The sequence below is a fragment of the Falco cherrug genome, chromosome 3, assembly GCF_023634085.1.
Source record: "Falco cherrug isolate bFalChe1 chromosome 3, bFalChe1.pri, whole genome shotgun sequence".
Classification (NCBI taxonomy): Eukaryota; Metazoa; Chordata; class Aves; order Falconiformes; family Falconidae; genus Falco; species Falco cherrug.
This window is the reverse complement of record NC_073699.1, coordinates 68997251-69016812: the sequence shown is the minus strand read 5'-3', so window position 1 is coordinate 69016812 and position 19562 is coordinate 68997251. Positions and strand designations below refer to the sequence as shown.

The window sequence follows — 19562 nt, the reverse complement described above, 5'->3', positions numbered from 1 at the left end:
GCTCATCCCTGTAGCGTTCCTTACCATGCTGAGTCCTAAATGGTAGAAATGGGTGAAGGGAGATGACAGACTGCAGAGGACCTGTCAAGCAAGTTGGTGATGCGGAAACCAGAGTCTTCTGACCTTGAAGGCTTGGTCCTTGTCTTGGAGTCTTCTCTCTTGACACAGGTGCCAAAAGCTACACTGCAGCTTATGCAAGTCTGCAGAGCCAACACCAGTAAGAGACTGATCTGGATCCTCCTTTTCCCCTGGAATGCCATCAGCAGCTGTTCTCATTTCAGCTGGGACAGAGTTAATTTTCTTCATAGTAGTTGGTGCAGCGCTGTGTTTTGGATTTGGTGTGAGAGCAATGTTGATAGCACACTGATGGGTTTGGCTGTTGCTGGGTGATGTTTATACTAAATCAAGGACTTTTCGGTTTCTTGGGCCCTGCCAGCCAGAGGGCTGGGGGGGCACGGGAAATTGGGAGGGGACACAGCCAGGACAGCTGACCTGAGCTAGCCAAAGGGATATTCCATACCATGGGACATCATTCTGAGGATGTAAGATGGAAGAAGAAGGAGGAGAGGGACATTTGGCTTTATGCTGTTTGGAGATGGCTGAACACCTGCCTGCCAATGGGAAGTGGTGGACAAATTCCTTGTTTTGCTTTGCTTGTGTGCACAGCTTTTGCTTTGCTTACTAAACTGTCTTTATTTCAGCCCACGAGTTTTCTTACTTTTACTCTTCTGATCCACTCCTCCATCCCGCTGTGGGGGGAGCAAGCAGGTGGCCACATGGGGCTTGGTTGCTGGCCGGGGTTAAACCACAACAGCAACCAGCATCCTTACTCAGTGAGCCTCACAGCCCTGGGCAAGTCTGAAAATGGGTGTTTGTTGCAAACCCAATTTGAAACCTAAGAATCCCAGATTATTACTATTCCCAGACCTCTTAAAAGGCCAGCTACTTTCATGTGAAGTTCCTAGGATTTTCAGAGGAGCTACTAAAAAGCAGAAGCTTATTTATTTATGTTTTTTAATTCAGCTAAGGCTTTTATCCTGACAGCTTTCCACATCAGCTGTTCATACAAGCTATCTGTGATACAATATTCCTGCCTATAGACTCCTTAATCATCTTTATTCTTCCAGGTTTATGCAGGCAGGTAGCAGTAGAGAAAGGAAAGATAACAATTACTTTTTGTAATTTAATGTCATTTGGTTTAGGATACACTACTAAGTTTTTATTTAAATCTGGTTCAGTTCTTTTGGTTGTGTGGGAATTATCTACATGTTATAGTAAAAAAAAATGAAATTAAATAAGGTATATATATTGTGTGATTTGTGCTGGGTGTCTTGCCTAAACAGCAAACAGAGGTCTCAACTATTGTTTTCATTTCAAAATTATCATTTGCCTTTGACTTAATTATCAATGTAAACTGATGCTTTAAAAGGAATTAAAAACAACCAGATGATAATTGGGTGGTAAAACACCCTTCTGATGACAAATTTTGGCCAGAACAGATGTTTACAAAGGCCTTTTTCTATTGTACAAAAAGAAAGGTACATGAAAAAAACTTTATATAGTGATTTTTGAAAGTGCACTCACAGTGCAATAAGAGGAAAATTGGATTAAATGAGGGGGAAAGGCAGAATCCAGACCTGGAAATGTTTATTTACTGTTGCAGTTCTATTATCTCAGTGATTATTCCCATAAATAGATGTTCATAGGCAAGTCTTCCCATCAAATTCACCAAGCTAATTGTATTGCATTTCCTATTTACAGCTTCTGTAAAGGAGTGGAAAGAGATTAACTTGGTAGTGGATCTTTCTTCAAACAGTTACATAATGAGATTTTGTATATTGTTAGGAGGAAATGACAGTATTGTGTATTGCTCATATTCAGAAACTGAATATGAGCTAGGCAGCATGGACATGGTGATACTACAAAACAGAAGTAAAGTAATTTTAATAAAATAAATGTAAAAATTCCCTTTGCCTTTAATTTTAAAAAGGAAAATGGAACATACTCCACTCAGCAAGAATGAATTACCCCAAACCCTATTTTGTAGCATTAGGAATAAGATCACTTGATTAACTGTATCACAAATGCATGCTATTTAGTAGCATGCCAAGTAAAAGCATGTTATTTATTTTTCTCACCAATTCAGACCCACTAGATATGTTATTTATATGTTTTTCCAGATCAGGAAGTTAGAAGGCTCAAGAATAAAAAAGTGCTTTGTTGATTTTCTTGTGATGGTCTACCAGTTGTTAGTCTCCACGTTGGATGTTTCATGTAAGTGCCGATGTAGCTTTGATATCTCCAGGAAAAAGGCTGCAAACACTTTGGTTCCTTCAATGTAGTTGTGTCTGTGAAGAAGAAAAGAAACCCTGTCAGGCTGTTCTGCTCTTCAAATTAGCAGCATGGTCCAGTAAAGTTTTCAGACTCTTCAGAGGAATTTGAAAGATTGGTCACCCCCAAAAAAGGACCCAGTGCACAGAAATTCTGGACATCTTTCAATTGGCATTCCTCTGAAGGTTCAGTGGGAAAACTTTTCCCAGTGTTACATCGCCCAGTTACTGTTGTCTGTATCCATAAGGTCTGAGGCTATGCTGAGGGGAAACAAAAATAACTTGACAATTATTGTAGGATTCTTCAGTTCCTTGAGCTCAGCATGAGCTGGCTCAGAACCTGCACAAGATGTTTGGGCAACACATTGAACGCTGTCTTGCCATGGCACCTCAAAATATGAACACAAGTGGCAAGTTTAAGCTGATTTTGATATAATTGCACTACTTTTGGTCCCGGTAATATAAATGTACCTTTATATCCATTTATACTGAAAACCATCAAAATTTTTACTTAACCATTAGCCTGCATACCCCTGACTGGCATACTTCAAAACGGATGCTGTGACAGAAGGGTGCCCATCTACATCTTTGTCTTTCAGACCAGAGGCAAATTTCATTGGCAGTAAAATGAAAATTACCAGTGTGACATATTTAAAGACTGAATTGACACTCCATGGAAAGCGTACAGCAGTATGTGGTAGATTGGGAATTTTGCTCTCTGCTGGGCCCCAGGTTTTCCGGACACAGTTGTTTAGGACTGTCCAGTGCAGAGCAAAGCTTCCCATCTGGCCATAGTTATTTGTGGGTACCAAGGGACTTCTCCCCGCTTCTTTTATAGAGCAAATGGACAAATAAAAGAAACCTGCTTATTTTCTCGTTCTGAGAGTGCTCCCCATCATCAGCTGCTCCAATCGGAAACATTATCACACTTTTCTGTGTTATACTCTGAAACATTCTGGCAATGGGAACTGTTGAGCCATCCCGAATATAATCTGGATCTTCTCCAAAAACTGAAATACATAGGAAGAATTAATTTATTATTATGTGAAATAAACACGCATTCTTCTGCTACCATGTATTTGAGCAGGTAGCCTATATTAAGAGCTTCTGAGTAGAAAATGTTTTGAATGCATAGCCAATTGATTTCATGAATCAGCTGCACTCTACAAACCTCTGGCTTCACAGCAGTACACAAAGAAACTAAATCAGGTCTTCAGGCTCCTCTTATGAAGTACACCCCAATTCAACAAGGTATGGAAGAAGAAGTGGCTGAGTTGTTCTATCAAAAACCATGAGATTCACAGTAGTAAGTGGCTGTAGCGCTGAACTAGGAAATCCGTTTTGCTCTGTGGATGAGCATAATTCCCCTGCACACTTGCAGACACATTGAGAACTGAAAAAAAGAACGAACTTACCTGTTTTAATTGCCCTCGTTGCTGCTTTATATAGTGGATCATTAACATCAGCGAACCAGGGCTTTGCACCCAAAGGCATGGACACTGTCAGTTTGTTTGGACTGTTCCTTTTGGAAAAGACACTCTCCAAGTGCTCCACCACCTGTGGGGGAAGCACTTTGCAGTCAGAAGCATTCATCTTGCAGCTCAAGCTTACACCCACATTCCCACTTCTGCTCTCAGGAACAAATAAATGCTAGAAACATGCAGTTTACTACTTCAGGTGTAAATTTGTGAGGTGCTAAGAGGGATTTAGTTTACACAGTAGAGGCCAAAGAAAAGGTTTACCTCTTACCTGTTTTTTCACAACCGAAAGGTCCATGTGAGGGACCTGACGGATTGAGAATTTGCCAACGACTTTTGCTGGAATGACTGTTTTAATTCCTGGTTCATGAAAAGCTCCTTCAATCCCATGAATAGAGAGAGAAGGGTAACGCCACAGGTGTAGAAGTATTTCTTCCTTAAAAAAACAAACACCCAAACACTGAAAATATAAGGGATGACACTGGAGCCATTCACAATTGACATAAATTGATGTGAAGAAACAAGCTTTTTCCATCCTAAAATTTGAATTTGGAGACCTCTGTATTTTTAAGATGTTTGATTTGAAAATTAAACTCATGTGTATATCTCTGCATTTTAAAAAGTACTACTTCTTTCAGTCAACATTTGTTTACCTTTAGAAGCATTTGGATGAGAACAGCTTTTCACGCACAACAGGAAAAGTGAAGCATTGTTTAAAAGTGCCTTGGAAGTATATTTTTCTATTGCAAAGTAAAATCAGAACAATTTCTGATCTGACCATCAGTTGGAACTTCTCACAGGAGAAACTTGTGACCAGTTCAGCCAGAGCCCTCCCAGGTGATACAAGGGAAGAAATTATACTACTGAGCATAAAATAATAGAATAGATAAGATTATATTCAGTAACCAAGTTGATCTGTTTTTCTGGAAAAGAAGGGCAAAAAAAAAAAAGAGAGAGAAGAAATAAAAAAATAAAACGTTTATTCTGAGGGAGAAAGGAGAAAAATATAAACTGGTCTTCATGCAGAACCCCAGGACGCTGCTCCTTCTACTCCAGTTTTACGAGACTAGAGCTTTATGTACACATAAAATGTGCACAATTTCATCTTCATAAAGGTAAAGCATCAAAACTTATATAGTGTAGTTACATTATGCTTCTGTTATTACTGATTATTACAGTCAAGCTTAGGCTAATTTGGAAGCTTTTTCATGGAAATAAAAGCATCCATGTTAGAGCCTATACCAGTATAATTACGTTAGTGATAGAAAAAAGAAATTACTCCTTTCCTTTCTCCCAGCTGCCACTCTTGTGCAGAGAGATCGTTTGGAGCCAGCCCTTACCTGCTTTTTTTTATTGAGGATATATTTTTTAAATGATGGCAAAGAGAGGCTTAATAGTTTTGGCTGCTTTTTTTGGCATACTCAACAAACATCAAAACCTGAATGAAAGAAATAAAAAACACCTGAAACACATCTGCCTAAAGCTGCCTTCCATTTTCCAGCACTGAATACAACTTCTTTCCTGCTATGTAACCTGTATGCAGGGGTTGTAATGCTTATTTGATTTGGCTGGTTAGGCATGGGGGGAGAGAAGGGGTAGTGCAAGGACGGGGGAGCAATACTGTTAGTTTTGCATTATTCTTTTTTCATTGATTATTCGTATTGTGGGTTACTTTCCCCAGATAAAGTAGCTTACATTTTCAGCAAATTAATTTTATTTACCTTTTAATGCTCTGTGCTCATTTTTTTTATTTTGAGTTTGCCATTAACTGAAAATATCTTTCAGTTTGGCTTTATACATAAATGCTGCAAATGGGTGATTTAAATTCTTTCTGCTGACCATTTATACACATTTTATGTTACCTTGGTGCCATAGAGGAATTTTTTCACACCACTATTATTTTTATGTTCCTCTAGATCAAATGCAATCGATTCATATAACTTCCTCTCCTCCTCTGTCAGGGCAGCAACACTGTCGTAGATTCCAGGGATCTGAATATGACCTGTGGGATCCACAAGGCTGTCTACAAAATAAGACAGATGCATCAGTACAAGTGGGACCTATTTCTTTCACCTGGCAATCACACCACCTTTTCCCTTCTACCTCACTCTACTGAACAAGTAAGCCTAACAACTAACTACTAACGACTGTTTGCATCAATCAAGTTGTGGCACCTAACCTGATGTATTTTCATATTTATTAAGAAAACCATTGAGCTGCTGTTTGTGTGTAATGTGTGGTGTGTCAGCCCAGCTACTGACATCAAAACATCATCCTACTGAGATACAACTCTGCGTTAAAAAGTCAGATTTCACTACGCGTGTATGTATTCAAGTTGCCAGCAATCCTCACATGTTCTTGATTGACACATCACTGACATCAGCTTAACAGGCACATGTCTGAGGCCCTGACCTTACTGGGGACATGCCCTCTCCTCAGCTGCTACCACCATAGCTGTGCTGAGATTTGGAAACATGGGAATCTTGCTTTAATTAGACTTGCCTTAGTCTGGTCAATTAAACATGGCACTGATCTTTGTTAGGCTGATTGCTAGCCCTTGCTCCCCAGTTACTCCTGAGCAATGATGTGTGTTATTACCCAGCAGAGCTATCAGGTCCGTCAGCGGCTCATGAATGATGCCTCCAAAAGTTCCAGAGTGAAGGTCCTTCCCACCACATTCAACCTGTACCAAAACCACTGGTTACACATAAACACTCCCTTTATTCTTCTGCCAGTATTTCTCTTCCACAGCAACTGGTGGCTTCAGTTTTTTAAATGAGGCCACAAATGAACAGAAAATTATTATTTGTTTCTACTCACAAAATGGAAAACTTTGTGTCAGGAACAATCTGCTTTGGTAAAAAGAAGACAGGGCTCTGTTGTTAACCACTAGAGAGAAATTCAGCTGTCTATAGCACTTAGAGGCATTTCAGGGCAAGGGCCCCACTCCACCTCCATTCCCTCTTTTGCTTCAGTAAGATTAAATACATTGTAAGTGAAACACTTGCATATTACTGTTTCTAACAAGGCAGAATAAATTCTTCAAGTTCTCTATCTTTTTTATTTAATGCAAAACCTTCATAACAAAACCAAGAAAGAACCTTACTTGATTTGCATTGAGGAAATACTTGTCCAACCTTAATTCCAGGTTGCAATAAATAAGAATTTAGAGGTGTCTTGAATCATATGGCTTTAGAATAGAGGCATTTGGTTTATGAAATGGGTTCTTTTTCCAGACACATTTTCATACTCAGGTTTATCATGAACTATTTTCCTGCAACAGACTTGTTTATTCTTCTCAAAACCTCGTTACAGCCAACTGTCTGGTAGCAGGCAGAGATAATTTTTGATGTTTTAATAGCATCATTTTTCTTAACCAAGACTTAGAAGAATTGAATCAAGGCTGACGAGGCTCTTTTGTTTAAAAACAAACTTCATTCTTTTTCAGACATAAAGGTTAATGCAGATTTTTTTTTTTGTTTAGTTTGAGTTCTTTAATCTTCTCTGAATTCCTTTTATGCTTCATCAGGAAGTTTCCAGATGAGAAATTTCTGCTCTTCATTTCACAGTAGCTCATGTTGCCTGCTAAATATACTACAGTGCACTGTTACTTGCTTCTGCCAATGGTTACAAATACTTTCTGTGGCTTTTAAACCCAGGGATCCAACTAAATTTTGTCCCTTTAGGCAGATACATTGTACTAAAAGCAGTATCTGCTGCAAAATGGCAGAGCAGCAGAAGAAATGGGTTTGGAGTGAGCGAGTTGCGGGGTACAGGGATGATGCTCCAAGGGAACGGAGCTGATGTGCGGAGGGTGCAGTAAGAAAAGACTGGGAGAGTGGCAGAAGAGTAATGGGATAGGAAAGGAATCAAGAGGAGAGGGGTAAGTGGAGAAAAGATGACTGAAGAGAAGTTAATGAAGGTAAATAAGGCTAATTGAACTGAAATGAGGAACAAAATCTCTACAAGCCAAAAAGGATAAGGAAGAAGGCTCTGTATTTGTAAATATTGAGCTTGCTCTCAGTCTTTCTCTGCATATAGATGTAGATTTGGTTACAGGTACATCATTGCTCTCTGGTCAGGGGCCCAGTTCAAATGAACCTTGTGTCTTTTACCTCCACAAAGAAGCAGGCATTTCCCCGACTCCCATACGTAAGGGCAGGCTTCTTGTTGCTGAGCCAGAGGTTGTCAGAAATCACAATATAATCAACATCAGAGAAAAAGCGCTGGTTTTCTTCTTCAAGTAACTTTTCTAGCCCCAAGGACCCTGCTTCTTCCATGCCTTCAATTACAAACTTGAAATTCACTGGCATGGCCTAAATGAACATTAGAGAAGTCTGAGTAAGGAACAAGCATTTTCAAAAATAAAACAGAATCTTTAAAATCAGAAGCAGGCTGGCTTGCAGTACACATTATGTTAAGAAAAGAAGGATGTAGCATATATGTCTTGCTTCAGTAGAAAGGGAAATGATAAACAGGCACATAGAGTTTCCAAGAAAAACTTGGTTTTCCTCATGTTTTTATCTACTTATAATTTTTGAAAGAGAATAAGTGATATCTTTTTTCTGTCTTTGTGTTTTCAGAAAACTTGCTGGACTGTCTCATTGAATGGGCTTTCTCTCAGTGCTACTAAATATTCTAATTGCTTTAGAAATTCTAACTGTGTAATAACAGTTGCATCTTCACAGAAAATTTCCTGCCTCTCATATATCCACTGTTAGTGCCCATGCAGGAGCTGCCAGCAGAGGTCCACTGCTGTGGCTTTTCCCAACGTGTTATCTATCACCAGAGTTACTCACATGGTGGTAAAAGTGCTGCTGGTGATTCTACTGTAACTGTCCTTTTAGCACTCATGAATTCATTTGCCTGCTAGTTCGTAAGGATGTATTTCCAAGGGTAATTAAGAGAACTTTTATTGTGGAATAATAGTGCAAGTTAGAAATGCTGACATATCCCATAGGAGAAATAACTTTGAGCTTGGTTTTCCATTCCAATTCATTTTCTCATTACAGGTTTTTAAGATGTTTTCTCTTTTGATTCAATGCTCAGATTAAATGCAAGAACAAATGTGTAGAATTAAGTGAACCTGCATTATGGATGAGTTCACCAGTTGTTCATCAGGTGACCGCAAAAAATTTAGAAACAAACTGCTCATGAATATTGTTTGGTGGTATGTGCTGTTTTCTAGGGAAAGGCTTCAAATGACAAAGATTTCTATTTGCTTGCTTGTTAAAGTGCCAAAATAGCTATTAGTGATTTGAAAAACTGGAAAGATGCAGAAAGACAGCAGCATGACCATATCCAGTTACAACAGCTAATCTGTTGGCAAATAACGTGTGTGTTTCTAGCACTTAAGAGACACTGAGGTCAGTTAGTACTATTGATTGAAGGAAAACATCAGTTTTCCTGAAGGCTGCAAAAGGACTTTAGAAGTCAAGATTTAATGCTCAGTTTGTGCCATAATGTAATAAAAGAGGCACAAAACTGTTTCTTATCAATCTAACAAAAATGTTTTGCAAATTCACTTTAAAGGCTGCTTGCTAACCAAGTTATAAACTTAGACTATATGTTCACTTATACTACTAGTCCAAAACTAGCAAATATGCAGACTGATTTGAAGATAACTGTGTTGGTCATTACAGTAACTTAGGCAAGGTTTGACACGGAGATATGTTGAGTGAGGATATTTGTACTTGGTTAATGCACCCATTCAAAGCATTTGGTTTGATACATCTAATATGTTGTTTAAGGGACAGCCCACTACATATGACCATTTTAAGATACTTATTCTCATACATAACATACATAAATTGAAGGTAACTTGTAGGAATACAAAACCAAAGATCAGCAGAATGTAACAGCAGAGATGAGTCTTCATGGCTAATCTGTGATGTATGTTACTTCATCATTTTAAAAACTCTCAAGAGAATAGAGGTTCAAAGCTGTTTAATATATATAATTATATATACTTCTAATATATATTGAATGCTTCCCCCAGTGTGTCTTCCTCTGCAGGGCAATGGCTGCTATACCATATTTATACTGCATACAGACTGTTCAAAATAGAAATGCTCAAGGACAGATTCTTATTGGAGTGGGACCAGTGCCCAGGATAAAGCATTAGAAATAAGCTAATATTTCAAAATGTATGTAGTCTATTGGGACTGAGACGATCATTTAACTCACAGGAATGTAAATGCATCCCTCCAGAAATACAATAATAATAAGAATAGTAAAAATAGTAATGGTAATCCTACTACTACTACTACTACTAATAATAATAATAATAATAAAGTCCTCATTGATACATACTAATTTCAAGGCTCTAAACGTTTCCACTGCATTTATCCAGGCTAGGACAGGTCCTTTATTATCTGTTGCTCCACGTCCATAGAGATTTCCTTAAAAAGAAAAGAGGAAAGTTTTTAAGTCATCTTTGAAACTTCTGTCATCACTTGCCGCAGAAGCTGTAGTAGTGTGTCAACTAAAGTGTCAAGAGCCAGGATTTCATTGACCTCTTTTTCAATAAGGTGATGGGTGTTTCCCAATGTACTGGTACACTTTTTTTTCTGTCTTTCCTTTTATATGCATCATATTGTAGCATACATCTACTACAGGCTGATTTCTGAGCTTCAGTTTTGTTCTTATGAGCTGTTTGTTCACACCAGAGATGCCTGAAGAGTTTGCACAGTATGCAGCTGCTGCACACATCAGTCAGCCCAGGTAACAAGCAGCAAAAACCCCACAGATAAATACCACAGTAGAAGCATGAAGCTACAAGTCTAGGTACGTAACTTTTTTTTTTTTTTTTCCAAGCGTTCAACTGTACAGTTATATACAGGGGCAGATTTCATTCTCATGTACAATGCTAAATTTTGGTGGCAGTCCCCATGGGAGGTGGAAGAGTTACCCCAGTAAGAGTGTTTGGAACCAGTCCCAGCCGATGGAAAAGGACAACTTAATGGTTATAGCGCAGGTCTAGGAATCAGTATTTCTGGGTTCTTGGGGTCTTACTCATCTGCTGACCCTCCACCCATCGTTTTTGTTCCTTCAGTGAATGGAGCTTTTCATGCTCAGCTGGCTGTAGTGGAAGGATGGTTACATTAAGAAGCCGCCTCAAGTTCTTCCACCAAAAATGCTCCTTAGCTGCAGCACGGCAGGTGGAGGTAAGTGGAGGTACTAAAGGATCATAAAGCGAGAACAGGAAGTGCTAGGGTGGATAATGGTTCATGCAACAACCCAAGAAGAATTTTAAAGCAGGAAAGGATTATCTGTTGAATAAAGCAGCATTAATTTCACGTGGCTCTTCCACACCGAATATTAGGCAATCACTGATGGGTCTCACTAGTCACAGCACTGTCAAAGTGCTGGATTTGTGCCATAGATTTCCATGGGAGGAGTCCTCATGATTTAGTTATATATACAGGGAGCCTGCTTCCACTCAGAATCTCAGTCATCTATTCAAATAATGGTACAGAACTCATGACCAGGTACATACCATCAATTTCAGTCAATGTGTAAGGGTCAGTTTTCCAGCCATCTTCCTTTTTGGCAGGCTGCACATCCGTGTGACCATAGAAACATACAGTGGGGTTTTGTGGATCCTTCCCCAGTTCCCCAAGAATCACAGGAGGCAGTGGGAGGTCCTGGCCATCAGGCAACTGTGGACAAATGTAAAAAAAAAAAAGGCAACTAAATAAAAACAAACCTTTGAAAACTTATAAATGTTATAAAAAAAACCCACGGGAATTCTCAGTATTGAAAGTAGTTCTACATACTTAGCTGGCTCTGATTTGATCAGGTGCAAAATCTGACTTTGAATCCAGCTCTAACATACCCAGAGAAATTAAGATTTTTCTCCCCACTTGTTTAGGTTCTTCGGGAACTTTACAGAGCTCTTCCAACATTTTACTGTCATAAACACCCTCATTACTAAACTCTTTCTTCCCAGCACTGGAAAGGATGAAGCTGACTGTATGCTGTAGTGATAAAAGCATATGTTGTGACACTGAAATAGTCAAAAGCCACACAAACTAATTTGGGGTTTAATTTCTCCACAGACAGATGGCAGGAGGTCCGTAACCTCAAACACAGAAATAAAATAATTTTAGCTGGCAGGAGAAGCAGCAGCAGCTATTTCGGACTGTTTTGAAAACAGGTTAAAGCTCTGAACAAATCCTGTAATGTACCACTGTGCAGAACAGTGGCTAAGAGAGGCTGGATGTCTCACGGGAAAGAAAAATTGGTAGTAAAGGAATGTGTATTCTCCATTGCATGCACTAGTAATAGCGGTCTGCATTGCCCTGTTGCAACCCAAAAGTGCAGCTGCTTCTTGCCAGGTGATCAAAGGAAAACCCATGTTGTGAAACAATACTTTAGCCCTAGGCAGAGCAAAGTATCTCTGGTCTCTGCTCCAACCACAGGTAATCCATTCCCCACTGTCATCGACAGAGACTGTTGCTATATATTTTGGCAATCATAACTGCATGCCAAGTGCATGCTGTGTCTTTATTTTTAAATGCATTCATTACAACTATTAAGTGACATAACCTGAAATACTAAAGTGTTGCTGTGCTGCAGGGTTCTTGTGCTAAGGCTCTCACAATCCTTCCCAGAAGCCTCAGAAGGAAAAGGGAATCATTATTAATGAACCTTTGAATTCCTGTTAGAATAGAAATCTAACATCCCAGGGCAGGAAAGAGCCCCCGGCTACAGTAAGGTAAGTAAATTAGAAACAAAATTTTCTCAGATATTAACTCTTCCATGTTGCTTTCCAACTATCATTAAGAAAATGGCTTGGAACTTTTTGTCAGAAGGTCCCAAAACCAAATTGGACGCTCAAGATAGCTAGTCCTTTCTGTCTGGCAACATTGTAAAAGCTACCTCCCTCATATCGAGGTTTTGGTGATGAATGATGCATTAACTATCATGCTTCATTACTCAAAAGAATGTAAAAACAAGCCCTGGTAAAAAACTCAGGCCTTTCACTTTTGCATACTGCTTCCCTCCAGTTAAAAGCACCAAACTGTCCCTGCTATGCAGAGAACGTCTATTTGCATTTGGATTGTCTGTGTGGTCTCCAAAGTCTGTTCTCAGACAGTCTGAGGAAGGACTGATTTCAGCAGGTATCACATAGCTATGGGACTACTGATAAATTGTTATCTAGCTATCAAAAATATATGCACATGCATAGTACTGAATGTAATAGGTAGACCACATATGCAAATATGATGTTTTACATGCAAGAATCAGACAAGCACCTGATGTGATCCCAGGCTTACTAAATTAACAGTGGCTCCCAGCGCAGCGAGTCTGTCTGCTGCCAACGCCATCATTCGTATTACTTCTTTCCTCAGAACTGGTTGAACAGAGTCGCTTTTCACAGCCACCCATTCCTTAAGATCCTGTGCAGGAAGGAAAGAAGCGCAACTAAATCACCCGGGTTGCTGTGGTGTTTGGCCCTTGAACAGGAGAAGTGTCACAATGGAAGCTGATTTCATTTCTACCCCACCACAGCAATGTCACAGATACTTGGAGGCTTTGGAATTGAGAGCAATTGCTTAGATGAGTCCCCAGGGTTGAGAGTATTGATTTTCTGAACAGGGAGGGTGCCCACACTTAGGCATTCGTGCTGTCACCCATGGATCTAAAATCTGATGGAAGTGGAGGTAGGCTAGATGCTGACCAGTCTGCACTACAGAAATTGCATTATGTATGAATTACCTTGGTGATCCTCAGGAGGATTCAGAAGTGCTCATAGATTTAAAGCATAACTGATACTGACTGGACTAATTATGTTTCTGCCTTTTCACATGGAACTGACAAAAACAAAAGCACAAACCAGCATGGGACCAAGACTCCTCTCCTCATCAAGAGCAAACCAGCAAAAATCCATTGTGATGTAAAGCAAGTGAGAGAGCATCCTATCTGGCTTGCTTCTCCCATGCAGGTACGTTTTGGCTCAGTGGAACCACTCTGCACACAAAGGATTCCAGCCACTTAGCTTGTGACAGTCCATGCTAATCCCTCTTCTACCTAACAGGTCCCGAGTACAGACTGTCCCCTTGCAGCCTTGCTTTGTCAAGCAGGTGGCACATCTGATGCCAGGCCTGGAACCCTGCTTGTCACCATAGTGGCAAACACTCTGGCACGTAGAGCACAGGCCTACGGGGCACCAGTTCTGAACTCGTCATTTCACTGCAGTACAGTTCCTACCTTGATGAAATCACTTTGATGTACATCAATGTACTGGAAGATCTCAGTCTCCAGTGCTGAGGAGGTTGAGGAGGACATTACTGGCTTAGGAAAGAGTAACACAGGGCTGAGATAGCATCTATCTGAAAGTTAAGGATAACATTCAACAAGTTAGAGACATCCTGCAACATGAACTTACTTCTCAGTGCTAGAAAGCACAGACAATTGCAAAGTGCTGAGCCGGTTTAAGTCTCATTTAAGTTCTTCAAGCCAGGAGAAAGTATACCTGAATTATTTTATCACATAAAACCTTTAATCAATTACAGTCCAGTTTCTGAAAGACAAAAAGTGGGAAAAATGACCAAAGAGTGAGCAGCTTTACAATTTCTGCTTTATATGTAAATCGAAGTGTTTAATTTACATATAAAGCAGAAATATGTAAGCAAGCGTTTAATTGGGGAAGCATTTTCTGAAGAAACATTCATTGCATCAATTTGCAATGTACAAACCTCAAATTGTATGTTCTGGGAACTAGGGGGGTTCCCTGTTCTTTCCTGAACCCCAGGGGAAGACTTGCAAACACTAACACACACCAACAGCCCAGGGGACTTGTTCTTTTTCTTCGTTCCCAGAAGGAAGGACAAAAATGGATTCACTGACACACTTCGCGTATTTTACGTGAACAAGGGAGAACAATTCTGACATCGGAGAGTATTGGACAACAGGTAGCTTTTGTGGCTGAATAAGAACAGTGTCAATACTGAAACACCTCATAAATGCAGAAGTCATTTAGTACCTGCAAACCTCTCTGACATCTTTTTTTTTACAAGATAAGAGAAGATTTTAAAACCATAAGATTTTTAAAAGTGTGTATCTTCCTTCCTTCAGTTTTCCCTTCCTGTTTCCTTGAAGTTCTTGCTGCAGTCTTTTGAATTGGTGTTAGCAGAGTAATACTTGGATGTCTAAATACTTGGCTGGGCTACATTCAGCATACCTGCTGTATCAGGCTGTGTGACAGGGTGGACTCCAAGGTCAAACCCCAACACTTCAATTCTGAAAATATTTTATACTGATAACAAAATGTGCATTTGCAGGTCCATCCATAATTCCTTAACTTTAATGCATAGCTAAGGTGATAGGCTATGGTAATATTAATAATTTCAATTACGTTTCTCTGACAGAGGAGAAAGATTGAAAACCCAAGCATGATGAATAAGAGGAGGGAAACATTGTTCATTTCAGCTGAAGACCCTGGCTGTATGAAGAATGGGCCCCATTTTCCAACCTTCCCTTAGAAACAGGGTCGCATCTACATTGCCTGTGACACAGGTCACTCTCTGAAGTAAAGCTTTGAGAAAGCCTGTGACACTCATGTGATCCCCAGTGTCCAGTTCCTGACATCTGTTGACACTGGAAGCGACCAAATGTCAATTTTGCAGGACAGTGAAGCTGCAGAGCACTGCTATGGAGATGACTTGTTAACTGAGACAAGAAAATCCAAATTTGGGTGAGAATTGGAGGATGGAGAGATTAAATATAAGCATATTATATAAATGTAGGAATATTATTAAAATGCTAATACTTGCTGGGAAAAAGCCTTAAGTGATGATATTTTCTCCTCACATTATTTTCTCCATGAAAAGGTAAACTCTGCCTCCAAGAGGTGGATCTAATCAATCATCACCTTCAAATATTCACATCACCAGTCACAGCAGTAGCAATTTGGCCTAAACCAAAAAGGATTATTATAGGAATTTTTGAAGAGAGCATGAAAAAAATTCAGGAGGTTTCAGAAGAGACAAAGCAGCTTCTGGGATTTAGCAACAAAGCTGTGGTAGAGTATGAGGGTTCGGGGTTTGGTAGCTTGGGTTATAGTCGTCTTTGGACAGAGCGTCAGCAGGTGAGGCTTCAGAACAGGACTTTTGCAACGCACACCCCAAACTTAAAATCCCCAGTCTGGCTATTCCTTCCAGCCTTGGACTCTGCAAGTGGCTGTGAATATTTGGCAACCAAAGTCCATTTTACATAGCACGTAGGAGTGCAACCACAGACATGGTCAGGAGGGCCTCCCAGGCTGCACTGGGCAGGCAAGACTGGGAGTCCTGGGCTGGAGTGGTGGTACCTGTCCCCAGTGAACAGAGTTTCCTGACACAGATGAGACACTTGCACTTGCTGGGGCAGTGCTTGTGCAGACACAGGAGGGCACCTGTGCTGAGACACTGCAGGTCATGTCCGAAAGGGGCCCAAGGTACAAGGAGATGATCAGTATTAGGTAAAAGCCAAACATGGTGGCCATTTATGTTGTTTTCTTCTCTTTTTTTTTTTGTGGCTGTGTGCTTTTGGGGGACCAGGCAATGGCTCTGCTGGCATGATGTTGCTCGGTGTCACTTCAGCCAGCAGTGGGTCTCAGGAGAGCCAAGTTTACCTTCACACTGGCCTACAGGCATAGTGTCTTCCCCCTCCACGCTGGGTATCACAGAGGGGAGCTGGTTCCCACACAGGCTGAGGAGAGGACAGGAGGCCCAGTGGGTACATTTGTGAGGGGCTCCAAAAAAGCGCAAGGCGCTACACCTCCAGAAGAAAGTGATAGGAGCAGGCATTGTACAGCATGGTCATTCATTTAAAAGTGGGATAAATTCTAGTCTTGCCATGGGCATTGCCAACAGACAGGTTGAGAAATCCCAGCATATGAGGATCTTAATCAGATGTTCATTTAGAGAGACTTTAGAACTGTACGTTCATTTACCATGAAGCCTGCTAGGTGCCTCAGTTTCACACATGCTTCACTCGTTCTTTCTACCTTACCATTTCCAAACCTTAATTTGGAAAATACTTGCAACAGAGGCTGCTGAATGTGCCCTCATTTAACCTTACCATAGAAAACCAGACAGGCTTCTCTGTGTTCAGTACTTAAAAAAAAATACCTTTGGGCTATGCCACGCTTGAGCAAGGAGGGTCGTAACACAGTCACAAACATGGCTGCTAGAGTAACCACGCTCATGCAATGGGTCACTATCAGTGCCTCCATCATATATGATTTTCCCTCTTTCTGAACAGAACTTTCAATGTCACTGATTTCTATGCATTTTCACTCTAAAAAGAATGAGTATATATTTAGCTAGCACCTTATGGTGACTTGAAGGAACACATATCTTTTAGTATTACATGAAGGTCAGAATCACAAAAGGGCTGCCTATACAGGGGAGGTGTGCTGCCGTGATGGTATCTTCCTCTTTTTATCTGCATTACGCACAAATGACCTGGAAAGATGCAGACAAGAAACGTACATCTTCAAGTCATGTTTCATTAGCTTTTAATGGTTCAAGAAAATGAAACGAGGAAACTAAAATGCTGTGAAGGAAAAAAAGCAAAATCTGCATTCAAACAAGCAAAACATCCTAGAAATACTTGAGATAATTGTGTGATGTTTTCAAAACAGAGACAGACTTCAGGAAAAGTTTATAGAATATCGCAAAAATAGTTGCATTCGCAAACAAAAGTAAGCATGAACAGTGGCAAAGTTGGGAAAATGAACACAAGGAGAGACTTACACAGTCCTGCAGATCTGCAGATTGCACCAATTTCCAGTAATTCAAACAAGAAATTAGGTAGCAGCTATGATGTGTGGTACTTGAGGTGGAGGAGTAGCAGACAGAACTTCATGTTATTGCACTACTAATATACAGACAATGCTGCTCAGAAGCATTTGGATCACGACTGGGAAAGCTTGTGTAGAAAAGGGAGTCAGTTTAATAAAGCAGTGGAAAGGTTTCAGGCAAGGCTAAAATAGCTCGGTGTTACGAGGAGGTGAAAAATTATTTGAAAGGATGATAAAGCCAGGGGGCGGGGAGGAGGGGGGAATATCAAACAAAGACTTCAGTGTTCAATTTCAAGTGTAGTTTATTTGATCTCATTTTAAAGAGAAGTTGCTGCTTTAAAGCAAATTGTAGTATGACTATTTTTAGAAATAATGCATGACAGTCATGCAGTTTCTCTTCCTTAGTTCCTTAGTAGTAAGAACATTTTGTGTCTCACTTCCTCCCATCCCGTTAAGTACTGTTAAAAGAAAACGTAGTGTTCCTAGGTGGTGATTTAATGAGCAGTCCAAGCTGATTCTTTAACTAGGATGACTCCCTGATAAAATATCAACTAAACTTACAAACATTTCAGAAGCAGCTCCTGAATGTTTTTCTGGTCTCCTCACTGTTTCTGAGGTGCATGCGTCACATGTTTTTCTCACTGAGATGCAGCATTGGAGGGGGTGTGGGGGGTGATGCCAATGAAGATTGAACGTTTTGCAACCAACCCAGAGGAAAACACAGTCAGAGGTCGCCTGGTTTTCAAATAAACAAAGAACACTTGACATGAGAGGAGATAAAGATGCATATGGCAGTAGGAGCTAATTTACCAAAACTACTGTGGGTCCATTGAAAGGAACATTCCTGCTAAGCAATTGCCAACAGAGAAGGTGACTCAGATAACAGGGGGATGGTTTAACTCTCTTGAACAACCTCCATTGATAAGTGGCCCACCTTTGGTGGAAGCGGCCTCTCCAGCTGACTAGGTGAGACACTTGGAGGAGGAGGACAATGATTTTTCACGTGGCAGTTCTTGAGCACAGCCCTGACCATGCGCAGCCACTGTCGCAATGCCCAGGAGCTGCAGAGATCCAGACACCTGCTGGGGGGTGAGCACCCACTCACAGAGCCTGGGTGCATTTGGAGACGATTAAAGAAAAGGCATCAAATGCAATGAATGGTGTGACAGCAACAAGAACCTTTGGTGGAAAGCACGGGTGAGATCTGGCACTTGCTGGCAGGTGACGCTGCAATGCCCAGTGCTGTTTCCAGCAACCAGCTCTTAAAAAGTGTTGCAATATAAGCTGCCTTAAGGACGTTTCAGAGAATGGCAATGACTAGCCCTGGCCTTGCTCAAGCCAACCCCTTAGAGGAAAAAGTAAGACCCTGTCTGTCAGTTTTGCTTTGCTGTAACACAAATGATATTAAAAAATAAAGTTCTTACCTATTTGTGCTCTTGTTTTGCAGCTACCTTTATGGCCCGTGATGAAAGCTTGAACTGGAGAGATCTCCTCTTCCACCTGCTGAACAGGGACATTTTATCTCAGTTCACTGATACATCCTGCAGTTATTAAGGGTGACTTTTGAGTTACAGATTAACTTTTGGTTTAGATGCTTAAGTCTGTTCCTGTATCGTATAATAATCCAAGCAGGATATCCAAATCACTACCACATCAAGCAATGAGGAATTTTCCCATGTCCTTTTCCTTCTCCTTTTCTCCCTGGAAGTCCTGGATCGTAGCAGGAATCTCAACATCTGAAAGTACTTCAGCATTGCTGATAAGTGTTGCTGCTTTACGACAATATTTTGGAGGACCTAGAGAAAAGAGGTGGCTTTTGTTGCTTTGATTTGAAAACTGGAAAAGAAAAAATACATTTCTATTAAGGAAAATAATTTCTCCCAGAAAGTAGGAAGTAGTATTTCATGCTGTGCTCACTGAGAAGTAATCCACTCACTATTTGACTAAGAAAATTTTTGGCGC

The 19562-nt window shown here is 40.4% G+C and overlaps 1 protein-coding gene across 1 annotated transcript; it reads right to left on the bottom strand.

Annotated features, from left to right (window-relative positions):
- Window positions 1-1712: 1712 nt before the first annotated feature.
- CNDP1 (carnosine dipeptidase 1) lies at window positions 1713-19307 on the bottom strand. The gene is made up of 12 exons (XM_005432032.3): window positions 19025-19307; window positions 14024-14145; window positions 13069-13212; window positions 11307-11469; window positions 10121-10209; window positions 7924-8124; window positions 6407-6491; window positions 5671-5831; window positions 4080-4244; window positions 3746-3887; window positions 3193-3340; window positions 1713-2348 (listed from the first exon to the last, which is right to left on the bottom strand). The coding sequence occupies exons 2-12, from the start codon at window positions 14099-14101 to the stop codon at window positions 2240-2242; spliced, it is 1485 nt and encodes a 494-aa protein (XP_005432089.1). The 5' UTR covers window positions 14102-14145; window positions 19025-19307; the 3' UTR covers window positions 1713-2239.
- Window positions 19308-19562: the final 255 nt, after the last annotated feature.

Coding starts and splice junctions, on each gene's coding strand:
- CNDP1 (XM_005432032.3), bottom strand. CDS start 14,101: ATGTCCTCCTCAACCTCCTCAGCACTGGAGACTGAGATCTTCCAGTAC. Junction 8,125..10,120: donor CGTTTAGAGCCTTGAAATTA/GTATGTATCAAT, acceptor ATGTTCATTTAG/GCCATGCCAGTGAATTTCAA. Junction 3,341..3,745: donor AACGAGGGCAATTAAAACAG/GTAAGTTCGTTC, acceptor TATGTATTTCAG/TTTTTGGAGAAGATCCAGAT.